General features: G+C 38.7%; 2 protein-coding genes across 2 annotated transcripts; one reads left to right on the top strand and one right to left on the bottom strand.

The window, feature by feature from the left end:
* Nucleotides 1-3947: 3947 nt before the first annotated feature.
* LOC149842808 (rapid alkalinization factor-like) lies at nt 3948-4499 on the top strand. The gene has a single exon (XM_089999451.1). It carries the CDS (start codon nt 3998-4000, stop codon nt 4349-4351), a length of 354 nt encoding a protein of 117 aa, XP_089855577.1. The 5' UTR covers nt 3948-3997; the 3' UTR covers nt 4352-4499.
* Nucleotides 4500-9788: 5289 nt separating this feature from the next.
* ALG3 (asparagine-linked glycosylation 3) lies at nt 9789-21213 on the bottom strand. Its single transcript, XM_089999452.1, has 13 exons — nt 20902-21213; nt 20778-20812; nt 20379-20516; nt 18477-18545; nt 16782-16939; nt 16627-16693; nt 16469-16522; nt 15791-15879; nt 15464-15580; nt 14162-14271; nt 14007-14085; nt 11560-11616; nt 9789-10465 (listed from the first exon to the last, which is right to left on the bottom strand). Exons 1-13 carry the CDS (start codon nt 21059-21061, stop codon nt 10297-10299), a joined length of 1302 nt encoding a protein of 433 aa, XP_089855578.1. The 5' UTR covers nt 21062-21213; the 3' UTR covers nt 9789-10296.
* Nucleotides 21214-22756: the final 1543 nt, after the last annotated feature.

The following is a 22756-nucleotide window of genomic DNA, read 5'->3' as shown; positions in this document are numbered from 1 at the left end:
CGCTTCGGCAAGGGTTTTTTGTCATAAAAAAAAATCGTTGCTACTAGGGGTGGCAATCGTGTCGGGTTGGCGGGTCGACCCGACGGATTGGCGGATCAGCATACCTCAACCCAAACCCAACTCGTTTATTAAACGGGTCGGCTGTGGCAAACACGAACCTGGCCCGTTTAATAAACGGGTAACCCGACACGACCCGCCAACCCATTTAATAAATGGGTTGGGTCGGGTAAACGGGTTCTCAGGTTGGCGGGTTGACGGGTCGGGTTGGCGGGTTGACCCACCCGCCTAACCCGTTTATTAAACGGGTCAGCCGGGTTGGCGGGTTGGCATACCCTTAACACGAACCTGACCCGTTTAATAAACGGGTTAGGCGGGTCGACCCGTTTATTAAATGGGTTCATTTTTTCCAAACCCGAACCCGCCTAAGAGGCGGGTTGGCGGGTCTTGTCAGGTTTTGCCACCCCTAGTTGCTACTGACCTATCTCGAATTAGTACAAAGGTACTACCTTTTAACCCTCTAAAAATTAGAATATACTGTTGGTTTTACATGATAAGTGATGTAATTAGGTGGATTTTGCTATCATTCGTTCGTCGCTCGATCTTTGATTTATTTATTTTTTCTTAAAACGTATATTTTCTTTAGATCATAATGGCCCCCGTGCCATAGAAAAGAGAGATCAAACTTTGGAGAAGTAAAAAGGTGGCTAATAAATTTCTAAAGGTCATACTTGAGATTTGGTATAAATTTAAGGTTAAAACTGTCCGTTTCTTTTTAAATTTAATCAGTTTTTTTGAATTATACAAAAAAAAAATTAGGAACCAATTTGAAAATCACCCAAAGGTTGAAAAACACTATGCGACTACCTGACTGAACTCCAGCCGAATTCTCAATTCCTACCAGAAGTACAAGTTCCCAAACAGTAACATCTAGTGCAGGTCCAGTTCGACCTGGATCTGACCCGGATCCGAACCAACAATTCTAGTGCTCGGGACAAGCTGATCCATGATGCAGTGGATGTACTTCTGAGCAACGGCCAACCACTGCAAATGATTAAAGTGAGGAATCAACCAAATACTTGACCCATATTTAGGTTGGATGGTGCTGGACATTAATGCAAACTCGGTGTGGGTGCATCCTCAGCTGGGCCAGACTAGCCTAGTGGGTCCGACGTGCCTTTTAGTTTGGGCAGGCTAAAAGAGCTATTCACGCCCGACTCTGGTCTGGGTAATTTCTAGTTTTGGACCTCAGGTCCACTCCACTCATGTTGATCCTCGTCATTCCTGGTCAGAACTGGATCTGGCCCATGAGGTCCATCCTGAATTCAGTCCATTTTCTGCCTACAAGGATCTCGGTGGGCCCTTTCAGAACCTGCAGCTAAGGCCACCTACGCTCGTGGTTTGAAAATGCACCCAATTCAGTCTGACTCGGATCTCAGATCTGAAAATTTGTCCTTGGATAAGGATCTTAACATAAGATCCTAACTTGTGTTTCAGTTCATATCATCCGATCTTCTTGTTCAATTAATGACCAATATTTTCTGTTAGATCCATATCTTGATGTGATTCTAAACCAATCCGTTTGCACTTTTTGTTTACAAAATTCATGTTCTGGACCTTTTATCTCCAGAATAAACATTACCATGTAAATTTTGAATCTGGATTTCGCTCTATTAGTCCGTCTCTAGTTTGGATCCAGATCCAAAATAGAATCAGTTTCTTAAGATTTGAGTATGTAATGATGCAGTCCGTGTGCAGCCCATTTACTCTCTCCGACCATGATCCACGTATGGATGTCAACGGTTCAGTCCTGGGTTGGATATTCAACTGAATCCAAATCCATTTAGTTGGATCCAGTAAGGTACATCATACCCGATTGATAATTGGGTTCCGAGTTAGATTTACAATGTGCATCTGGATCTGTTCTAATCGTAACCCAAGTCCGAGTCACATCTGGATCCAAATACACGTAAAATCCATATGTCATTGGGTCGCGTCGTTTTGTCAAATAGATCTCTTTCATGCAAACCCGATGAATCCGAGTCCGAATACACACGTCACCAATTTCACTGATTTTTGTAACATTTTCAGTGCTATTATACCAAAAAAATACGATAATTTCAAAATACAGCCTATTATAAAAACATATCATGCTTTTGTTGCGATATTAATGCCGTAAATAGACACACAAATACACACTAAAGCACACCTACATGGCTACATATATAATACTTTCACGAATATTTTTTATGAAAAAACTAGGCTTTTAAAATATCGTAATGTTTTTCTCGCTGATATTTACCACGGGGAGAGAGAGAGAGAGAGAGAGAGAGAGAGATGCCAGCTGGCAAGTTGCAGAGAGAGAGAGAGAGAGGTGGGGCTGAAACCAGCTGGCGGATTGCGTTGTCCGCGGAGGCGCTTACTACGGTATGACAAGAGGTGTGGGTCCCACGTAAAACGAGTGAAAGACTCAAACCCTTGAAAGTGGTGGTCAAGGACGGCTTTGGGGTCCAGTTTTGGACATTTTTGTGGACGATAATACCCTTGCACCAGCCCTAGCCCACACACGGATGAAGCCGGATGGTCAGGACTATAATCTCGCACTGAGGAACCTTCCAAGTCCCCCCACCAGACCCACCGGCTCACGAATCGGGATGCAAACGGGCCCGATCCAGGAGGAAGGTTTTGTAATTTTTAGCTGTTCCATATCCAATTTCGATATGAATCCTCTCATGTATTTAGCTGTTCTGAATCGGAACCGTTTGCGTCCCTACTCTATCATCTATCAACTTTAGATTGCAGGCTATTTCAGTAATTTCACAATCAGAGTGACCACAGATAAGTCCTCTGTTCAAACTGAGTGGCCTCCCTAAGCCGGCAGACGTCTCCCTGTCCCACAATATTTAAACTTTCGAATTAAATATTTTATTTATTATTCACTGATTTTTCCTTCTTACAACGGGCCGCAAATAATTGGGGTAGTTTTTTTTTTTATAATTCATAAATCCCTCAAGGTTCTCTTACATTTCAAATATCCCTCAAACTTTTAACTTGGGTTGAACAAATAACCTCACCTGTTAGTTAGTTTCCACTTTCCCCGTAGTAACAAATAAATCACATATGAACTAGTATAGAAAAAATAAAGTCAGTTCTTTTAAAAAAAAAAATCAGAAATCCCTATTATTTCATAGAAGCCACCTTATAAAGTTTATATAATTTCAAAGAAGCACATAGTTTCAAGCTTCCAAAGTGTGAAATGGAAAAAAAATGAGTTTTTTTTTTTTAATAATTCAAGGGGAAAACCTCATCAGCACATTGGCTTGCTTCTGTTTGGCCTTGAAGTCCTCCCCTGCCCATCAAGGGTGTGTACACCCGGTTTCAACTTTGTGGCAAGAGGCACTACCTGTGGGTTTTGAACCTGTGATATCCCATCAACCCGGTGACATTCACAAGATGGCCTTACATTGTTTTAGTTTAGGGTTTTTTTTTTTGTATATTTGAGTTTTGTTTATAATTGAGTCTTTCTATATGTAATGGATCTATATCATATCTAATTTAAGATTAGGGTTTTCTTTTTTATTTTATAAAATACTCTTTATATGTATTATTCAAAATAGTTGATGAATGAAAACCTCTATTTTTTTATTTATTGAAGTTTAATTCCTGTTTTCTGTTGTCGTTCATGCTTTTCTTTGATTTTTCGTGTGTAGGAGTAGGGGTAATGTAGAGATTTTATGCATTTTCGGGATCTAAAGTGCATCAAGGGTTGTCATTTGAAAAATGCTAAAACTACGTTCGATTGTATTAAAATTATTAATGAAAACCGTTTTAATTTATGGGCCCCGCTGAAAATTGATCCAAAAAAAAAATTTATAGTCAACACGCTCTCTTCTCTATAACCCCATGGTACTCGTTTCTCCTCCTCACCCCTCTGCCCTAATTCCCTCATTTCCACGGAGAGAGAGAGAGAGAGAGAGAGCGAAAGATCTTGATCTTGGCAATGGCGATCCGTAAGCTTGCAGTCTTCTTGTTGTTGGCGATGATGGTGGTGGTGGTATCGGCGGGGGCCAGCGTGCTGGGCGGGAAGGGAGGGCTGGGCTTGATTCCGGGCCGGCCGGCGGCGTGCGGTGGTTCGATGGGAGAGTGCTTCGGCGACGAGGTGGAGATGGGGATGGACTCGGAGATCAACCGGAGGATCCTTCAGACGAACCAGTACATCAGCTACGGGGCGCTGAGCAGGGGCAGCACTCCCTGCTCCCGTCGCGGTGCCTCCTACTACAACTGCCGTCCCGGCGCTCAGGCTAACCCCTACTCTCGAGGCTGCTCCGCAATCACCCGCTGTGCCCGCGGTTGATTCTATCTATCCCAATCTGCCCTCCTTTCCAATATGTGTTTTCTGGGTTTTCATGATTTTTATGTGTACACATCCTTATTATTTTGTTTACATGGCTGATACTCTGAATGTATGGTGATGTTTCCTCCTAGTTTATGGGTTCCCTTCATCTCTCTGTCTCTATCTATCTTTCTTTCTTTTTTTCTCGTTTCCTTTTTGGGTTTTTTATTCTCCTTGTTGATCCATGCATATGAAATGAGGAACTCTGGCGTTGTAGACATGTATGAATAAATCTAGATCGGTATGGATTTGATGTTTTTCCGTTCTTCGCCTCGGTTCTTCTGCGTTTTGGGTTCTTTGGGCGATTGCGTGAAGATGGTGTGGGACTTTTCCGATTCGAATCGGAAACGGAATCTCAGACTCGGTGACTCTCAGAGAGCACCTCGGGCAGTCGGCCAAGTCCGGTGAGGCTTCTTTGGACAGGCGGTATCTGTGAAAAACGGTTTAAGGCTTGAAGCTCTGTCGAATCGGTTTCCGTGAATCCGATTCGTCTGAGCGTGTGTCCTCGGAGAATCAGCTGGAGAATTTCCGAGTCGGATCTGTCAAGGGGGTGAAGAAGACGAAGCGTAAATTACGGAAATGTGTCCGAGATTTCCGAGATAGTCGCAAAAGACGCTTGACTTTGTGAATTGTCATAAATGTCCGGGCGAATTGCATTTATCGACCCGTTTTTTTTTTTGTGTGTGTGTGTGTGTTCACATTATATGCAGCGTTGCTGCATGATGGGCATGCAGCGACCTACTTGACAGCTATCCATCTTGGCATTTCTTGAGATGGGTGTAGTGTCCGTTGCTAGAAATGTTGAGATGGATGGTCATTAGCAGTGGAGTTGTATGCTAAGCATGCAGCGCCGCTGCTTAAAAAGTGACCTTTCTTCCCAAGGGCTCCATTCACTTGGCTAAGTAGGTCAGCTTAAAAGCGTTCATGAAGGCCTATACAAATTCATGTGGAGTTGAAGATGTAAGATGAGTTGAGAAAAAGTTTGTTCATACAATGAACATGTACACCTAAGCAGCAGTACCAAAGTATTAATTTTGAGGTAGTGCCAACTACCAAGTATTTAATTGTTAATTAAGAGAGCATGTGCAGCTCTTGAAAGTGATCAAGACATCGAATTGGTCCCCTCCAAGCAGCATAAATAATTAGTAATGACCAATCTCAAAGTTTTAGCAATCTTGTATTGGTTACTCTCTTCATCACCATATATACTTGTATAGGAAATCTAAAGAGTACCATGCATGAAAACGATGTTGCATGAGACCCCACTGCGTTTGATCAAGTGCCATGCATGTGGCATTGGGGAGAACCACTCAATGCACTATCGATAGATCACACTATCTACAGATCAAAGAGGCAAAAAATGGGAAGATGAGAAAAAAAAATCAATCACATGAAGAACAAGGATTTTACATAGTTAGGCAAAAAGAGTTGCCAGTCAAGATCTTGTATTGAAATTGAGATACCACGCACATTACAAGAGACAGATTGCCCTACAAGGAGTCTAAGGCAACCTATTAAGAGTAAAATTACAGAACTAATTCAAAAAAAAATTTGATCCTATGAGATTAAGAATTTATATCAAAGTAGAAATCAAGTTAATTTCACACTCTTCCAACATGTGGGACATGTTGGCGTGTGATGTTTACATCTGTGCAGTCTGTCTTAAAAAGCTGATGTTGCAGAAGGTGGGCTCACACCAAGATCCATGACCATGAGACTCTTGCAGTAACTCTTTATGTGTCAGATGTACATCCTATATGAGTATATGGGCAATGTTCCAATTTTAAAGGCTGTGGTGTGCCCTTTTGGAAGCAGCACAAAGGCAAAATTGGAGTTTCTCTGTAACATGTCATTTACATGTTACTTATGCCCTTTATTTAAGAGAACAATATACCTACTCAAACAAAGAAAAATAAAGGGTAATTGTTTAGATTCTAAAACCCATGTTGGACAGAAAATCAGAAAGACAAGTGTGGAATTTACTTCAGCAATTTGAGAAAAAAGCTAGGTTCTTAAAAACCAGAAAAAAGGAAAAAGTAAGTTGATAAGTTTCTCCTTTTGAAAGTTAGTCGCTAAAAAAGTGAAAGATCCCTTCCTTTTCCATGGAAATCAAGGAAGGAATTAAGAAGAAGAAAGGGAAAAGAAAAGGACAGAATTCCTTGCCCAGCTTAACAAGTCAATATTTGATCGGACATTGTCTTGTCTCTCTAATTGATGAGCTGCCAACTTGTTTTCTTCTTGCACATGATGGTAAAATCAATTCAACAGTTAAATTTTACACCTCAATGCTTTGTGGAAAAAAGAACAAAGAATCAATTGACCCACGTCATTCAAAACTCAGATTTTCTTGAACCATTAATTTTTCCACAAGAACCATTAATTTTTCAACAAGAACCATTAAATTTTCAACAATGGACACAAACTTTTTAAATGCACACTAGTAATCTATTTGTAATCAATTGCTCACGAGGGCTCCCCTCATCTGATAGGGGCAACCGTGAACGCGAAGGATTGTCATGATTTTCTAAATCAATGGCTCACAATGTACCAAAATTTTTATCACTCAAAAGAATTGAACCAAGTTGGGATTTGAACCAAAAAAGGTCATGTTGAACTCATCTCAGTAGTCAGATTGGGCCGATACAGCTTGCATCCATGACCTCCAACTAGATAAGACAATTATGTGAACATGACCAACTGTATATTGGCACCTCATCTGACGTTGGGCTTCTTTTTATCACCAATATTTATTTATTTTTTTATGTTGAGGCACTTGGTTACCACGAATTCACAGACAACAAGGTTTCGTTCACCTCATTACAATTAGAGGAAATGACCTGATAGCTTTGGAAAGTTTAAAATTCCACAAAACGACGAAAAAAGTTTTACAGATTACATAAGAAAACAACAAAACAATGTGACCGTTCTGTTCCAGCAATTTGATGATAAGGAACCACCCAAGCACCAACTGGATGGCAAGGTAAAAAAATTATCGAATAGTTATGGTCAAGGAAGGTCTTGATGTCAATACTCTCTCTCTCTCTCTCTCTATATATATATATATATATATATATATATATGGAGAGTAATGGGTAGGTGCTAAATAAAATATGCTAAATGATAGGCTTCTAAATAAGTTTTTCTGCTCTTCCCGTATTTTTTTCGTAGTTCCGACCTCATAAATGTGTTGGGCATGGTCGATTTACGAGGAATCCACACAGGGATCATGTGTTTTGATGAAAAAAATGATATTTGGAGCCTCAAAATTTTACAAAGATTTTAGACAGTTTATTTTTCAAACCTTATAAAAACTCACCGGCATGTGGGAATCGAACCTTTGAAGGGCTGATCCCTATAAAATCAAGTACATAGATCACATCTGTATGGTCAGAATTTAGAAATAAAACCAAAAAAACCCTGAGAATCTCATTTAGCATATTTCATTTAACACCTACCCATTACTCTATATATGGGTTAATATTTGGTGATATTGAAAGCACAAAATTATATGCAACTATTGAGCTACAAATCATAGGTTCAAGCTTTATCAACTCAATCTGTCCACATAGATGTATTCAGGATGGCTTGTTTGCTGAGGATCAAATCTTGGATTGGGTTATTTCAATCTAAAAATATAATTGTTTGAGTCATGAAATTTTAGTTTATTTTGTAGCGTTAATTATTGAAGCTCTTAAAAAAACGTACTTATGTGACACAATCATATGAGTCAAAGCACATTTTTCACTAAACAAAACTTTTAGATTATATCCATTGGATTTAATCTACAAAAGAAATCTAAAGCCTATGATTTCCAGCTCAATAATTCCATATAATTTTTTGCCTTCAATAGCACTAAATGTTAACTGTATGTATATATACTTTATTTATAAGCCATCAATACATAAATCATTATGAGTAATTTAATTATTCCAACGGGACCCAATGACAAAGGATAAGGATGAGGAACTGAATGGGCCAATATTCCAATCATGAGTCCAACTTGTTAAGATTTACTTTTTTAACAGGCCTAAAACATGGACGCTCCTAATTTAATTTAAACAAACTTTTTTTATTTATAACCCTAAAAAACTGCAACCCGCAAGAATACCTGATCACTCTGGCTCAGGCTGCCATGCTTACAGTTGTCTTGCTGACGACATAAAACTCCGATGTTAGGATCTCTGCTCCCGGGGCCTATGCTAGGCATCTGCTTGCGCAGAGGGGCGATGCCCATGAGAATTGTACCTTGACTGCTTGTCTAACAGCCAAGGTCCCACCCCACTATGCCAACCCCCCTTGGGTCACTCCTATTTGAATTTAAACATTAGTTGTCTGAGCCGGGTAACAAGGGTTCTGCACACTTGGCTAGGTGGGTTAGCTCAAGATGTTCATGGTGAAGGTTGTAGCAAAGCAGCGGGCTTCTTGGTGGGCAAAAGGGGGTGGCTGAGGGGTTTTGACAGCTTAGGAGTGGGTCATACGGCAGGACTTCTTATTTTCCAAGCCCCACCACTTGATCCAGGTTTTCTCTTCCTTAAATGTCAAAAAAGAAGAAAGAGAAAAGAAACAGCCAACATGACTCATGAAGAACAAGTTTTCCAAGATGATAAGCATCTTGACATCACGAGGCATCAACATCGAAGAAAGGTTTTTGGGCTATTTTTTAAATTTTAAATTGTTTAGACATTTTTAGAAATGTTTCAAACTTCTTCAGTGCAGTCTCTTTTTCTTTACAACCATCCTCAAATGTGTTTTATAATCATGCTCTTAATCAATTACCTTGATGCTCATGTTTGGAATTCACGGAAATGAAGGTACCAAACGATCCCAGAGCCAGAAAATTCCTTTTTGATCCAATTCTTCTTCTTCTTTTTTTTTGAAAGGCAAGCTGGGGTTAGGCAGACCCCCACCGTACCACTGTGTTTTGAACATGCAACGTCCCACCACAAGGAGACGTGCACTAACAGTTCTCACCAACCGTGCGGAGCCCCCCGTTGGTCAATTCTTCCTTCTTACTTTTTGGGTTGAGTGCGACATTTTCAACAAATTCAATCACTATTTGGTCAAAGAGGGAGATGTTAAAACTCAATGTCCATGGAATAGAGTTTCCTTATGATATAGGAATTCCTAATCCCTACGGTGCTCCCATTTCAAACACAGCCACAAAAGCATTTGGAAGGCCGTTAAGAAAACCTCTCTCTCTCTCTGACAACTTTTATGTTAAAAATAGAAAGCAACATGTCTACAAACAATTCCATACTTGGTATCCATTGCTTGTATCATCAAACTGGGGGGTTTAACCAATCTTAGGGAATGAGACAGCCATACGCTATACTTGAGAAAACACAGAAATGAAATCACGGGGTTGGGCTTCAAGATAAACAGTTACATGGTGCGCCGATTTTCACAAGCAACAAATGGTTCCAGTTACTGGTAACTTGAAATTCATAAAAGTACAATATCCCCTTGAATGTATTTGTTCACAGTGGTCCCCTGACAAAACCCAACACAGAGGCCAACTCAGGGCAGTTGCAAACAATTACCAAGCTAAGCATCAGCATGTATGATAATTCCAAACAGGTAACAACTGGAAGAACCAAATTCTTGGCTACTAGCCCAACTGAACAAAGCATCAACAAATCCAATAAATAAGACAGACCAATAACATTGTCAGGAGATACATGGCCAAAAGTTCTCTGTTTTTGATAGTCATGCTCTGGGATTCAAAACCTGAATTCCTTTGGTTAAGATATTTTGGCTCTCACCAGTCCAGACATCTCATTTGACCAAAAAGTTTTCTTCAATTGGGCATTTAAATGGCTTCAATTGGTAAATAAAATCTCAATCTGCATAACTGTGACACTGTGCATGCAATCATAGCCATTGATAGAGTGGTACAAGCATATGAATCAGTCTTCTTTGGCTCCAGATCCTTTTGTGTCGAGGTAAGAAGATTCACACGGGGCAATCCACAGGCCCCACAGTATAGCTAGATGAATAATTAACAGTGCAAAGGAGGAATAGAAGTTGGAGGGATATACATTCCAGCAAAGCTCCACTCCGGCAAACAGCATTAGTCTGGACAAAGAAATAACATCAAATTTATGCCACACACGGATATGGACACAGACAATGTGAATAAAAGTCAGGGATTTGAAGATTTTTAAAATTAAGACATAAGGACGTGTATGTGTTCATGTATATACAAAGAGAGAGAGAGAGAGAGAGAGAGAGAGAGATTTGATTTTTTATTAAAAAATCAAATGGTGGCATTTTCATGGATTTTCAAAGTTTAGGGGCATTCTTACAAATGACAATGATGGTGACATTCCAGAATATTTTGTCTCAAACTTCCATGTTGATAAGGATAGTAGATCATTTTATTTTTAATTCCAATATGCCCTTATGTATTTGCTCATATAATCGTCTTTGCAACAATAAAGAGCTTGTCATTCAAGGATGTCATTTGAACCCTTGTCCTCCTGTAACTAATACCTCCCTTTCATATCATGTCATTCCATGCTTACACTATTTTAATAATTACTTACATTTAAAAAAACCTTTTATAAAAGACTTCAAATTATATGCAGTGTCTGCTTGACAGCCATCCATCTTGACATTTCTCGAGATGTGCTGAAATGATGAGATGGATGCTGCATGCTAGGTGTGCAGCAATACTGCATAAATAAAAAAGACAATTTTTGCATAGGGACATGGTCAAAAGTGTGTCCAACTCCAAACCATGTCAGAGAGTACTCAGTGCCGTTTGTCCGTGTCAGGTCACGTCATAGGGGACATACCTAGGGGTTCGGGTGCCTCAACTAGACGGGATTTGGAATATGAATGATTTAAAATCATTCTGATTCCAAATCCCAGGGCAACCCATGAGATTTTTGAAATCTCACGGGTTGCTGTGATTTTGAATCAGAACGATTCGAAATCACAAGCTGCCTGAAATCTCATGTTCGGTTGAACATGAGATTTCAGGCTTTTAGAATCGCTTTCTCAGGTTCCCATGAGAAAGTGATTCTGTGGGAACGAACCGAACGTCCCCCTAGTGTAAGATGTGTCCCTGCAACAGGTTTCTATTGGAAAAAAAAGGAATATGCTTGAGTGTGCAATTAAATAGCAAACACAGACAAAAGAAGAGTAGCTTGTGAACAGCTTTTTACCTAAGGTAAGATGGAAAAGGCGTCTTCCACAAAAGAAAGGGCAAACTATAAAAATACCTGCAAAAAAGACAATCATTCTCGATCCAGAAAGCAAAAGATGCAGGAATCCAAATGTCATCAGCCAAGTGAGTAAACAACACACTTACCAAGAAAAAAGAATACATAAAATCCATAACCAAGAGGGCAGGATTGGAATGTCATAGTGGTGTTGTATAAAAAGCTATATCCTATTACCAAGTTTGAGATGTAATCATTGAAAATCAGCAATCCCACGTGATTTAATTTGGCCACTTGATATGAGTATCTCTCTTATTTGCTCTCAATCTTTCTGTTTCAACCATAATTTCTGTCAATGATTTATAATCACACCAAGAGTGAATATATTTTACTAAAAAGATGACAATCAATAATTTTTCTTGGTTGGTGAACTGATGATATATACCTAGCTTTGTTACTATACCACCTAAAGAAAAGGACAAGGTGCTTTTGTTTGTTACAACCACACATGGAACCCTATTTCAAGAAGCTTTCAGGTCACTGCGTACAAAGGATAAAGTCTAGCTTGCACATATGGATAAGAATGTTGTACTGTTGGCTCAGTGCTCATTCATGCTTGTAATTCATGCCAATTTTACCCTACAGTTTATTATTTTCACGATTTATTTATCTATTTCTATAATGATATTGGGCATTGAATTCAAAATGTCTGCCTGTACTATAGGAAATTTGAGTCCTTGAGATCCATAGATAGACTACACCTGTTACAAATTAAAACTTGAGACTCGGAACCTTTTCCAAGGTTTACATAGGCCTTAAGAGACCTATATTTGCCTAAGTGATTGAGGACATTACCTTCTCTCACACATGATATTTAAGTACGACTTTGAATCCTTTTCTTTATTCTTCCCTTTTGAGTTCATATAGAGTTTTAGCAGCAAAGATTTAGTCACTATATATAACTAGAGGCAATTGGATCAAACTCAGACTGACTAATTCACGAAAGGAGTCCATATTTCTGATCAGAAAGAGGAGCAAACACCTCTTTCTTTTCATATCAATTTTTTTCTCTCAATTATTCCTGTGAATTTTGTTGCTGCATTGCTGAATTTTCATTTTGGCTATTTCTTCTTGTGTTTCAAGATTTTTAGATTTTTGTTTCTTGATATGATTATTCTTTTATGCTCGAAAAGAAATTTGTTATACATCCACTCTTATATTACTTTGTTAGATTATGATTCATTTCCCTTTTTACTTTTCTCATTTACCTTTTTTTTGGAAGGTCAATGCATTCTGCCTTTCGATTTCAGCTGTTCTTAGTGTGTCAAGATTTCCTTTGACTGATAGATTGATTCTTTATGCTCCAAAAGAAAATGTTAATATCAATCGTTATGCTATTCTATTAGAACATGATTAACTTAACCATCATTTCAGCAGATTCAAATCATTGCATGGCTTGGTATCCCTACTAATAAAGAATGCAAGATGTGGCTTATCATATGATGACTTTTCCCTTTTCACAGCACATACTTCATGACTCTGTGACAGACTACAGAATCCAAGATGTTTTTTTTCTTTTCATAGTGGTTTCAGATATCACAATATTCACCAGATTGTGAGAAAATTGGGTTTCTCCCTTTTGTTTTTGGTAGTTCCACTACTGGTTACATTTTCACTAATAATTCTTGTTTTTCTAGAAATATATAAACATTCAACATTTAGGAAGTTTGCAAGATCATCTGTTCAGCATGAAACTTTAGTCATTTAGCTATAAGACACATAAGATTACTGAAATCTCAATTATATTGGCTAAATGCAAACACAATCTAGAATAAGAATGCAACAACAAATTTAACTACAAGAATCAAATTCTAGGTAAACATTAGGGGGTGTTTCGTTACACATTTCAGGAAAAAATGAATGAATAGAGTACATTTTGGATAAAATTAGACAGTAGGTCAACATGCAGGTATGAGCTGGAAAAGACTTACCGAACAAACAAAACTTGTAAAACAGGTACCTGTTTAATCCAAAGTACATTCTGAGGGTGCAATCAAACACCCCCTTACGTGTTTATCAGTCTACACAATTCTACTACTGAAGAGACAACTGAACCAACCATGGCTAATAAAGACTACACAGCAAAGTTAAACTGCAATTGAAGTTGAATTTACTTGGGAAGAAGTTCTTAGAGGATGAGTATCATTGTTTTCTCCAATACGTCAGCTATGTTTCTTTAATAAAATAAACCTCCCATGTTTATAGCATTTAGATATGATATTAGGGTCCAAGAGCCCTCACTTCAACTCAAAATTTGAAAAAGAATATATAGTCATTCAAAATTTTAACAGATAAAACAGTTTTAAGTTGTTTAAAACTGCTAGGCAGCAACAGTTATAAGTGATGTTTGGATATCAATCAACATTCAAACATTTAATTCCGCAACTTACCAGGAATAGAACTGATAATGCAGAGATCGAGCACACACAATGCCAATGAAGTTCCCAGTGAACATTAAAGTTGCCATATCTGCTCCATTTCGTAACACACTTTCAAACTCAAAACAAGAAAAATGTCTTACTTCCTAATGAAATTTCATTCTTACGCTGTTTAGTGAGCCTGGAGGATGAATCACAAATAAACAATTGATAGACATTTCTATTTTTCAACTCCATAAGCTTGGAGAACAGGAAGCGGAAAAGCCCTCCTTCATGCCTGCAAAAATGAAAAAACAGACTCAATCACTTGTATCCAACTGAAAAGTTCATTGAAAAGAACATCTACATAAAAAATCATCAAATAAATAAGTTTGGTCGAAAAGGCTATATTGCACAAAGAGTGACAAAAAAGTGACTAAGCAAATGATATCGTTTAAGTTCCCTGAGCAAAATAAAACAATTGAAACAAAAACCATAAAATTTGATGGTAATTGGATGGCTTAGGAACATGTTACATATCCCTCGTCTTGGAGATCAAAACAATCACACAGGCAAAATGCTTTCAACACGTGCTAGACACAGTCAAAGTTGTGTCAGACACAATAATGGCATCTCTGGCCAAATCTGTCCTTTAGGAAGGATTACATATAACACTTTTGTTTAACTAGCTAAAAATAAAATTGTGTTCCAAACTGAAAAAAAATATATTCCCCTTCCAAATTTAAACTCATTATAGTGAGATTCAAAGAGATTCAAAATTTGTAGTACAAACTTCTTCCCTCCCCCGCCCACAACCCAACCCCCAACCCCAACCAAAAAAAAGGAAAAAGTACTAGCGCACATAGCATGCCAGCTCATTTCATGGCAAAATCATTTAAAGAAACCCTACATCCTCCCCATTTTATAAAGGAGCACTACCCATCCTTCTCCATGATCAATTATGAAGCTAAAAGTTCCATCTTCAAATCCTAATTATATGTTTAAACTGCGCTTCTTTTTTGCTGTTTTTTTCCTTTCAGGTGTCTTCCATTCATGTTTAATTAAAATTCTGCCCTTTTTTATCACTTTTTGTGAATGAGAAATAAAATTAAAGCCTTTCTTCCACTTTAGCTGGGTTGGGAAGGTCTATGACATCATTACATTATGTTTATTTTTATCTATTGATATCATAAAAAGAAGACCTTAAAAACAGAGTTAATAACGATCATCTCTGCTCCCTCTTCCTCTTAGTTTTTAATGTTCTATCTGCCTATATGAATTTGCAATTTTTTTTTTGCAGACATTATCATGTCATTTTAATCTATACAATCTACATTTTCCTTTGACTGCATAGCGTGCTTGTGTCATGCTCCACACCCATGTGCATGTCTATGTGGCGTAGCATAGCATGCTAGAATGTGGTACTACTTCAAGAAAAGTTAGTTTAGCATGGTCAGAAGTAAAAATAACAGGGTCATGAAAATTCTTACTTGCACCATCGAAAATGGGCAAACAAGGCTAGTAACGTGAGATGTATAGCCAACAAGCTGACAGCAAATTCCTTTGACAGAAAAATGTCTTCAGGAACAAATTTGAAGTTCACAGACCTGATAAATAAACGTTGAAAATGTTATTATCATGAACACATGCAGCAAAACAATAAGCACAATCTAATTGCTTTTTTTACCATAAGGCACATGTGCATGTACATTTATTTTATCTCTCTCTCATGCAACACACGCACAGAAAACTAGTATTTTAACTACTTCATTATCATGTAAAACCTGATTAGCGAAAAGTTATATTCAATGACGCACCAGAAGTGGATGAAAATTCGGCCAAGGTTGAAAGCTCTTGATACATACTCAAGTGGGTGCTTTAACAAAAAGGGTAGTCCCAGTGCAATCTGCAGTGTAATTCACTAGGTTTGTAAAATACTATGGAATTAGAAGAGACCACATGCTTATACAAAATGCATAAACTAAAATTTCAAGCAATTAAATTAACAAGAAATAGAAGAGACACAAAGGGCATGCCAAGCTTAACTGAGATCCCACAATAAGTTTTACACAAGTGTGCCACAAGCTGATATAGCACTCACAAAAAGTCATTTTGCAGCTGCCTATTGATTTGAGATTCCATAGAGATATGATACATGGACAAACCCCTAAAATCTAAAGATGAATGACATGCAGATTGTATATAGATGTCTGTGTTTTGCCATCCACAGAATGACCACTTAATTGTAGGTGAATAGTATTTGTTTGGGAGATCAGGTAGGTGGTGGCTTCACCTGAAAATACACATGTACATGCACGCATGCATGCACATTTATGAGAATTCTAGAAATGAACTACTTGTGTAGAACTTAAAGAGAGTTTAAGCAGTGACTGTTGAATTACACACACTGTAGGCACCTTTCAGATGTCACAGCATCCTCCAAACATTGACTCATTTTTTAAATAATAATAAAATATTCTGCGTGTAGTATGTACCTGCACCAATGCTGCACTAGATAATGCAGTTACAACTCCACTTACATGCATACCCTGAACCAAAAGTTATTGCAAAAAATAGATAAGGATCAATTGCAGAAATACAAACTGCTTGACCTAAAAGAGATTCAGTAGAAGATCAAAAGGACATCTATTACCTTCAGCAATAGCAATAACAAAGGTGGTGCATAAAGGAGCACATTCATCTTGATTGACACAGCTCCGCTAAATGCAAGATAAATAACCAAATAAGCATACATCAAAACAAACATGACTATTAAGTTGAATGAACGTCAGAGGATCTGTGACCAACCTGAAAATTATTAACCCCAAATGCCACTGTTGATAAAGAATCAAAGCGAGTGCTGCATGGAGAAATGTCATGGCAAAACAGTCGTTGAAGAGGCGAAGCACAAATATGGAGTGAATTCTTTTTGATAAACAAAGCAAGCAAAAAGCCCACCATGGCAACTGCAGAAATAGTGCAATTTATGATAAAAAAAAGATTCAGAAATACTATATGCAATAAACAAAAATGTTATAAACTCTGTCATCAGTAAAATACAGTAGTTCAGAATGTATACACAAATATATAATAAGACAAAGGCAATGTTGGATAAGTTTTCCAATCACAATCATACATCGGTGATTAGAAGATTATTCTGTGCAAGTGCACCTCTTATGATCAGCCAATGAGGCTGACTACAGTATAGTTTTTCAAAGGCCATGTGATTTTTTATTCTATGTTGCCAGTGACCAGCCAATGCGGACACTTCATGGTTGACATGTAGAGCTCCATAACCTGACACCAGGGGTCCAACCACAATGACCTTAAGGGTTGTATACCAAAATACATCAAGTTCAATGTGATCACTCACTCCCCAAGCGAGTAATATAGCTTCAGCCAGAGTGGCAAAGATGTAAAATGCCTGAGCATCCAAGTTATGTTTAACCTAGCATGAGCGTTCAATGAAGTGTCTTATATGGTTGGACAAACACCTCCCAATAGGGGTATGGGTTTGGGTGGGATGAAAGGCCTAATTCAATTTGTTAAAACCAGGTGTATTCAGGTTGGTTCCTGGGTAAGAATGACCAAGATTATGAAATGATCATAGGAATGTGAACAGAATAAATTTTCCTTTATCCAATTGAGACTATTTTAGAAGTGTCACAAGATGTTAAATATACATTTAAGTTACAAAAGTTTCCCGCTCAATCTCTATCCAAATGATGCAAAAACGTCGAGCTGATGGAAACCTCTATATGCCACCAACCTTTTCTAGACCTAGCCACACCCAATTAACAACAGGTTCTTAGGTCTTCAGTCTTCACAACCAAAGGATATATACAGCACTTTATTACTGTATTCTACACCACAAAAAATCTCACCAATCTCATATTCACATACGTACAGGTGATAGAGAATATTTTGCAAAACAGCAGTATGTTGGCATATGTATGGGTATCAACATTATGTGAGAAAAGGGAGTCGTACTTGTAACTTTAGTATGATGTTGGCATATGTATGGTTATCTTAAAAAACGTTATTTCATGTCACCATCTGATAGGTTTTCATCAATTGTGATATATGAGCTTGTATGTGCATTTCCAGCACATATTATCCAGTGACAAAAGCATTATAATGCATTACAAAATTGAAATATCGAATTCAATGAAATTCTTGGCCGATATGGATTTTGACATTTTGTTGTAATTATCGATCCAAACTTTAAACTTCACTTTACAGATCCACAGATTGCAACATTTTCCAAGCAGTAAGCAATACCAGAAAGCAATAACCTATACAAGAAATCAACATCACTATTTGCAAAATAAGAATGTTGATATTCTTCATTCTTAACATCCATGTATTCATTAACATGAATCAATATGATATCAACCCAAAGTTCCAAACAGATTTGCATTCAAGAAAACATAACCATTCATGCACTCAAAATCTAAAAATACTGCATTATTCTTCTAAAACATCTAGCGGGTTGCTACATACCACGTCAGTCTTTACATAGATCAGAAATATTATTCCCAGGTTCACAATGTAGAGTATACCAAACAGGACCTGCATCAATAAACCCAAGTTACAAAAAAAAACAAGTCTCCAGATAGAAACACAACACATGCACAAGGAGGAAATCTGTACCATCTGACCTATTTTACCACGATTCATTGTTCTTGGTGGCAAGATCTAGTAAAAGGACATTTTAAGGTGGGTCGAAATTGTAGGAAATAACAAAATAATTTAAAATCTAAAAGAATATGGCTTGAAAGAAGACATAACAGTACAATGATGAGTTAAGAGGATAAGCTAAAAATTGTAATGGCTTGTGATTTATGGTAAACAAGGATCCTCAACATATCCCCATTTGAAAGCATGTGTTTGTGGTAAGTTGGCATCTATAAGGATCAGGAAAGCAACGATCAGACCATGTTTCAAGTAAACAGTTAAACACACCTAAATTGAGGATGACTTGTTAGGGAACGACGCTTCAAGCCACCGATGGATCTAATAAACAAACACGGGAAAAAACAAAAGGAAAAAAACAACCACACGAAGGACAAAGATTTTACGTGGTTCAGCAACAATTGCCTACTTCCAGGACCACACTTAGTCTTCTTCTTTATTGATTGAGATACAATACAAGAGCCGGATTGTCTCCTTTAAATAGGAGTCTACGATTTTTACAAGGAGTCTATTAGTGCTGTTGAATATAACAAGGAGTCTATGGTAAAATTATATAACTACCCTCCAAAAAAATCACCTCGTAGGCTAACACCCCCGAATCCCCACCTTATGGGCAAAGGGGCGGGACCCCCCCCCCCCCCCCCCCTCAACCCCCAACCAACTTACAGTGAAGTTGGATCCACAGAAATTAGGGATTTATATATGGGCAGGAAACAGGCTCCACACTCCTCCAACATTGTTAAGCATGAGTTGACTAGGTCATGCTCCCCTGGGAACACATGTTCCTTTTCTCATTGTATTTTTATTTAGTTTCCCTTCCCTCAACTGCATTGACCATCTTTAACCCATTAAACAAATCAAATTGCAAGCATTAGTGTCCAACGCTTTTTAGTTCTCCTTTTTAGCTTCGGTGACTCACAATTGCGCAATGGATCAAATAACAAACCACTATTTCTAAACATGGACTTAGCTCTAATACCACTTTTAGAACACTTTACTGCAGTTAAAAAGTTTCTAGTCATTAGATAGCCTTAAATTTATGAAATGACAAAGTGTTAGTTCAATAACATGGCAGTATCATATTCGTGAGTTGTTCTTTTTCATCGATCCGGCATTGCATATAGAAGACTTGGCATTTAGTTACACTTCCTGTATCTTTTACTAATCTCCACAGTGTTTATTATTGACATTAATTGAAAAGATTACCGTGCCTTCCCTGTTACCGATGAATCCTTTACCTTTGGTGTCTAATCCCTGCATCATATTTCCCCTTCCAGGTCATGACTAGGTAGGCTTTAAATGCCAAGAACATTGTGATGTAGCAATTTGCCATGCACTATATATTAAAACCCATGCTGAAACTGTTGCCCTTTGAACATTTTTATCAGCAAGGAAGCACCTTGAGAGGCTATGAGTAGTTCCCCAAACTCCCACAAAGATGCAACCATCTTCAACGTATAGTTGCCAGAGGAGACGCTAAATAACTAGATCAGAAACTACAGAGGTTGAAGTTACTAAATACATAAACCAGACCGATTCACAAGTGCAACCATACTATAAAACATAAACTACTGAACACATAAACCAAACCGATTCACAAGTGCAACCATAATACAAAACATAAACATCAAACGCAATGCAGAACAGATCGTTCATCACATTTTCATAGTTTGGAAGATACCAAAGCATATACTGGAAAAAAAAACGTACCTGGGCATGAAAGACATTCCCACCAGTAATGAACTGGATGGCAGAGTAGACATAGAGAAACCCTGAAGGATACACCAACGGCCCAGTGTCCCCCTTCAGATTCTCGTAATTCCTCTCCCCTGCAAGAAACCCACTCACCTGTTTGTTTTTCTATTTGTTAGATAACTACCAATTTCGTGTGTCAACGAAATACCCAATTTCCCCAAAACAACCAAAACAGGAAAAGCCCAAATCGTATCATAGAAAACCACTCACACCCCGAATCAAATTAACATAAGAAAGTGGGCACATCACCAAAAGCACCTATAGACTATCAATTACTCAATTCCTCCCAAGAAATCTAAGAGAAGCGGAAGAAATAACTCAGAAAGGGTATGAGGGCACATTGCCCTTTCGTACCTGCGACATATACGCGTCCCAATCTATCTTGGTATCTGCAATTCGGGAAGAGAATCATAAGAGGGAGAGATCAGAACAACTTGTGCAAAGTAAGGAAGAAGGAGATCAAGGGAAATAAGGCTACAGGGAACGTATGCGACGATGAGCGAGGTGAGGAGAGCGTCCAGAACCAGCAACGCCGACGCGACGGCGGCTTTCGAGAATCTGCAGCCGTTGGGAGTAGCCGACAAGTCCGAGGAGTGCCGCGCGTCCTCTTTGCTCGCGGCAGATCCGTGGTTGGTCATGGCGCGAACAAGATCGTGACCTTTGTTTGCTTCAGCTCCAGAACCAAACGAGGTTAGGCGCTCGCGCTCGCGCTCGCGCTCGCGCTCGCGCGAGCAGAAGAGCCTTCCTTCCTTGTCTTAGAGTTAGAGAGACGACTCTAAGCTCTACTCCATCATCTCGGACTACGGTTGTCAATGGGTCCGGCTTGTATCGGGTAGCCGACCCAACCCGCGAACCTGACCCAAGCAATATGCAGATCGGGTTTGGGTCATGATTTTTGTCGAGTACCTGACCTTGGCTTTTTTGCCGGGTACCTGACCGAACCGAATATTGTACATACATGTTTAATGAAAAGTAAATTTCTAAGATTCTATTTCCGTGACCAGACAAAACCTGAACCCGTTTATTAGTTGTATGGGTGGGTCAGCCCTAACTCGGACTCACCAAAAGCTTGAGTATGTTTAGCTTGAGCTGGCCATGAGCTACAACTTAGCTCTGCTCGATTTGCGTCAAGAGCGAAACCGAGTTTGAAGGCCCTTTGTTCAGTTTGTTCGGCTCATTTTGTGAGGGAGATCACTCTTTTCTAGTCTCTAAGGGTGTCAATAGGCCGGGTTTGACCCGGACCCAACCCATACTAAACTCTATAGGGTCAGGGCCTGACCCTCGAGGTATGGTGATAAATAAGAAAGTTTGATTAGAATCTGGGTCCAATTAATATTTTGAACCGGGCATGGTTTGTGAAATTTCATACTAGATTCAGGCCCAAACTGAGTTATGAATACGATTCACAAATTTTTAATGTAAAAAACATAAAAAATATATATTATTTTACCAGGTATGATTCGGGTCTGGTTCATGTAATCCATATAGGATCTGGGTATGGTTACTCTTATGTTGGGCCCCGTTGGATCTGAGATCAGACCCAATATTGATATCTCAAATCAGGTCTGAGTCTAGTTCCACCTGCGTCCAAACCAAAGTAAACCCAAACCCATTGACACACCTACAGGTACCCAGCAGAAATCATGATCCAAACTCAAACTGTTTATTTCTCGAATCGGGTTTGGGTCAACCCGGATATTATTCTGGTCAGCACTTTCCATGCCCATACTCGACAGTTTGGGTTTAGGGCAGGTTGGAGACCATATACAAACTTGATCCATTGACAACCCTAGCTTAAACCGACCCATTTACCAAAAAACATATTTTTTTATAAAAGTAAAAAGACTAGAAACTAGGCTTAAAAAACTAAAACTATAAAAGCCAAACTCAAGCTTATTGATTTCTAACCAAACCCTTAAACCATTGACACTTAATCATATAAAATAGAGGTGGCTTAAGAGAAGTTGAGGCCCTAGGCAAAGCCCTCAAACTAGGCCCTAAACTTTTTTTCATTGTGCGTAAACATTCTATTATTCATTAAAGGGGTTGCACCTGTCACGGGCCTACTTTCTTCAATAGGCCAGTGCGGGGCGATGGACTTTCCTTACCGATGTACTGGCCTATTGAAGAAAGTAGGCCCGTGACAAGTGGTATCAAAGCTCATTCTCAAATTGGGGAAGGGACTCAAGAGTCTGTGTCGAGAGACGCACCGACAAGTCGTGATTTGTGAGCAAGACATTGTGGCGCACCGTTATAACTTGCTCAGTAGCAAAAGAAAGGCAATTGCCAAGCCCGAGGAGATGGGTTCACCTCAGGGGTCATGAGCAGATGGC

This window comes from Nuphar pumila, chromosome 3, assembly GCF_984573655.1.
Source record: "Nuphar pumila chromosome 3, dmNupPumi1.hap1.1, whole genome shotgun sequence".
Taxonomy (NCBI): domain Eukaryota; kingdom Viridiplantae; phylum Streptophyta; class Magnoliopsida; order Nymphaeales; family Nymphaeaceae; genus Nuphar; species Nuphar pumila.
Note: the sequence above shows the minus strand (reverse complement) of the source record. Positions and strands in the feature narration are given on the sequence as shown.

What these genes read in the sequence shown, in the direction of transcription:
- LOC149842808 (XM_089999451.1), top strand. Translation starts at nt 3,998, where the DNA reads ATGGCGATCCGTAAGCTTGCAGTCTTCTTGTTGTTGGCGATGATGGTG.
- ALG3 (XM_089999452.1), bottom strand. Translation starts at nt 21,061, where the DNA reads ATGACCAACCACGGATCTGCCGCGAGCAAAGAGGACGCGCGGCACTCC. An exon ending in CTAGTGCAGCATTGGTGCAG is followed by an intron (nt 15,880 to 16,468) that starts GTACATACTACA and finishes ATTACACTGCAG; the next exon opens with ATTGCACTGGGACTACCCTT. An exon ending in CTCCAGGCTCACTAAACAGC is followed by an intron (nt 14,086 to 14,161) that starts GTAAGAATGAAA and finishes GAAATGGAGCAG; the next exon opens with ATATGGCAACTTTAATGTTC.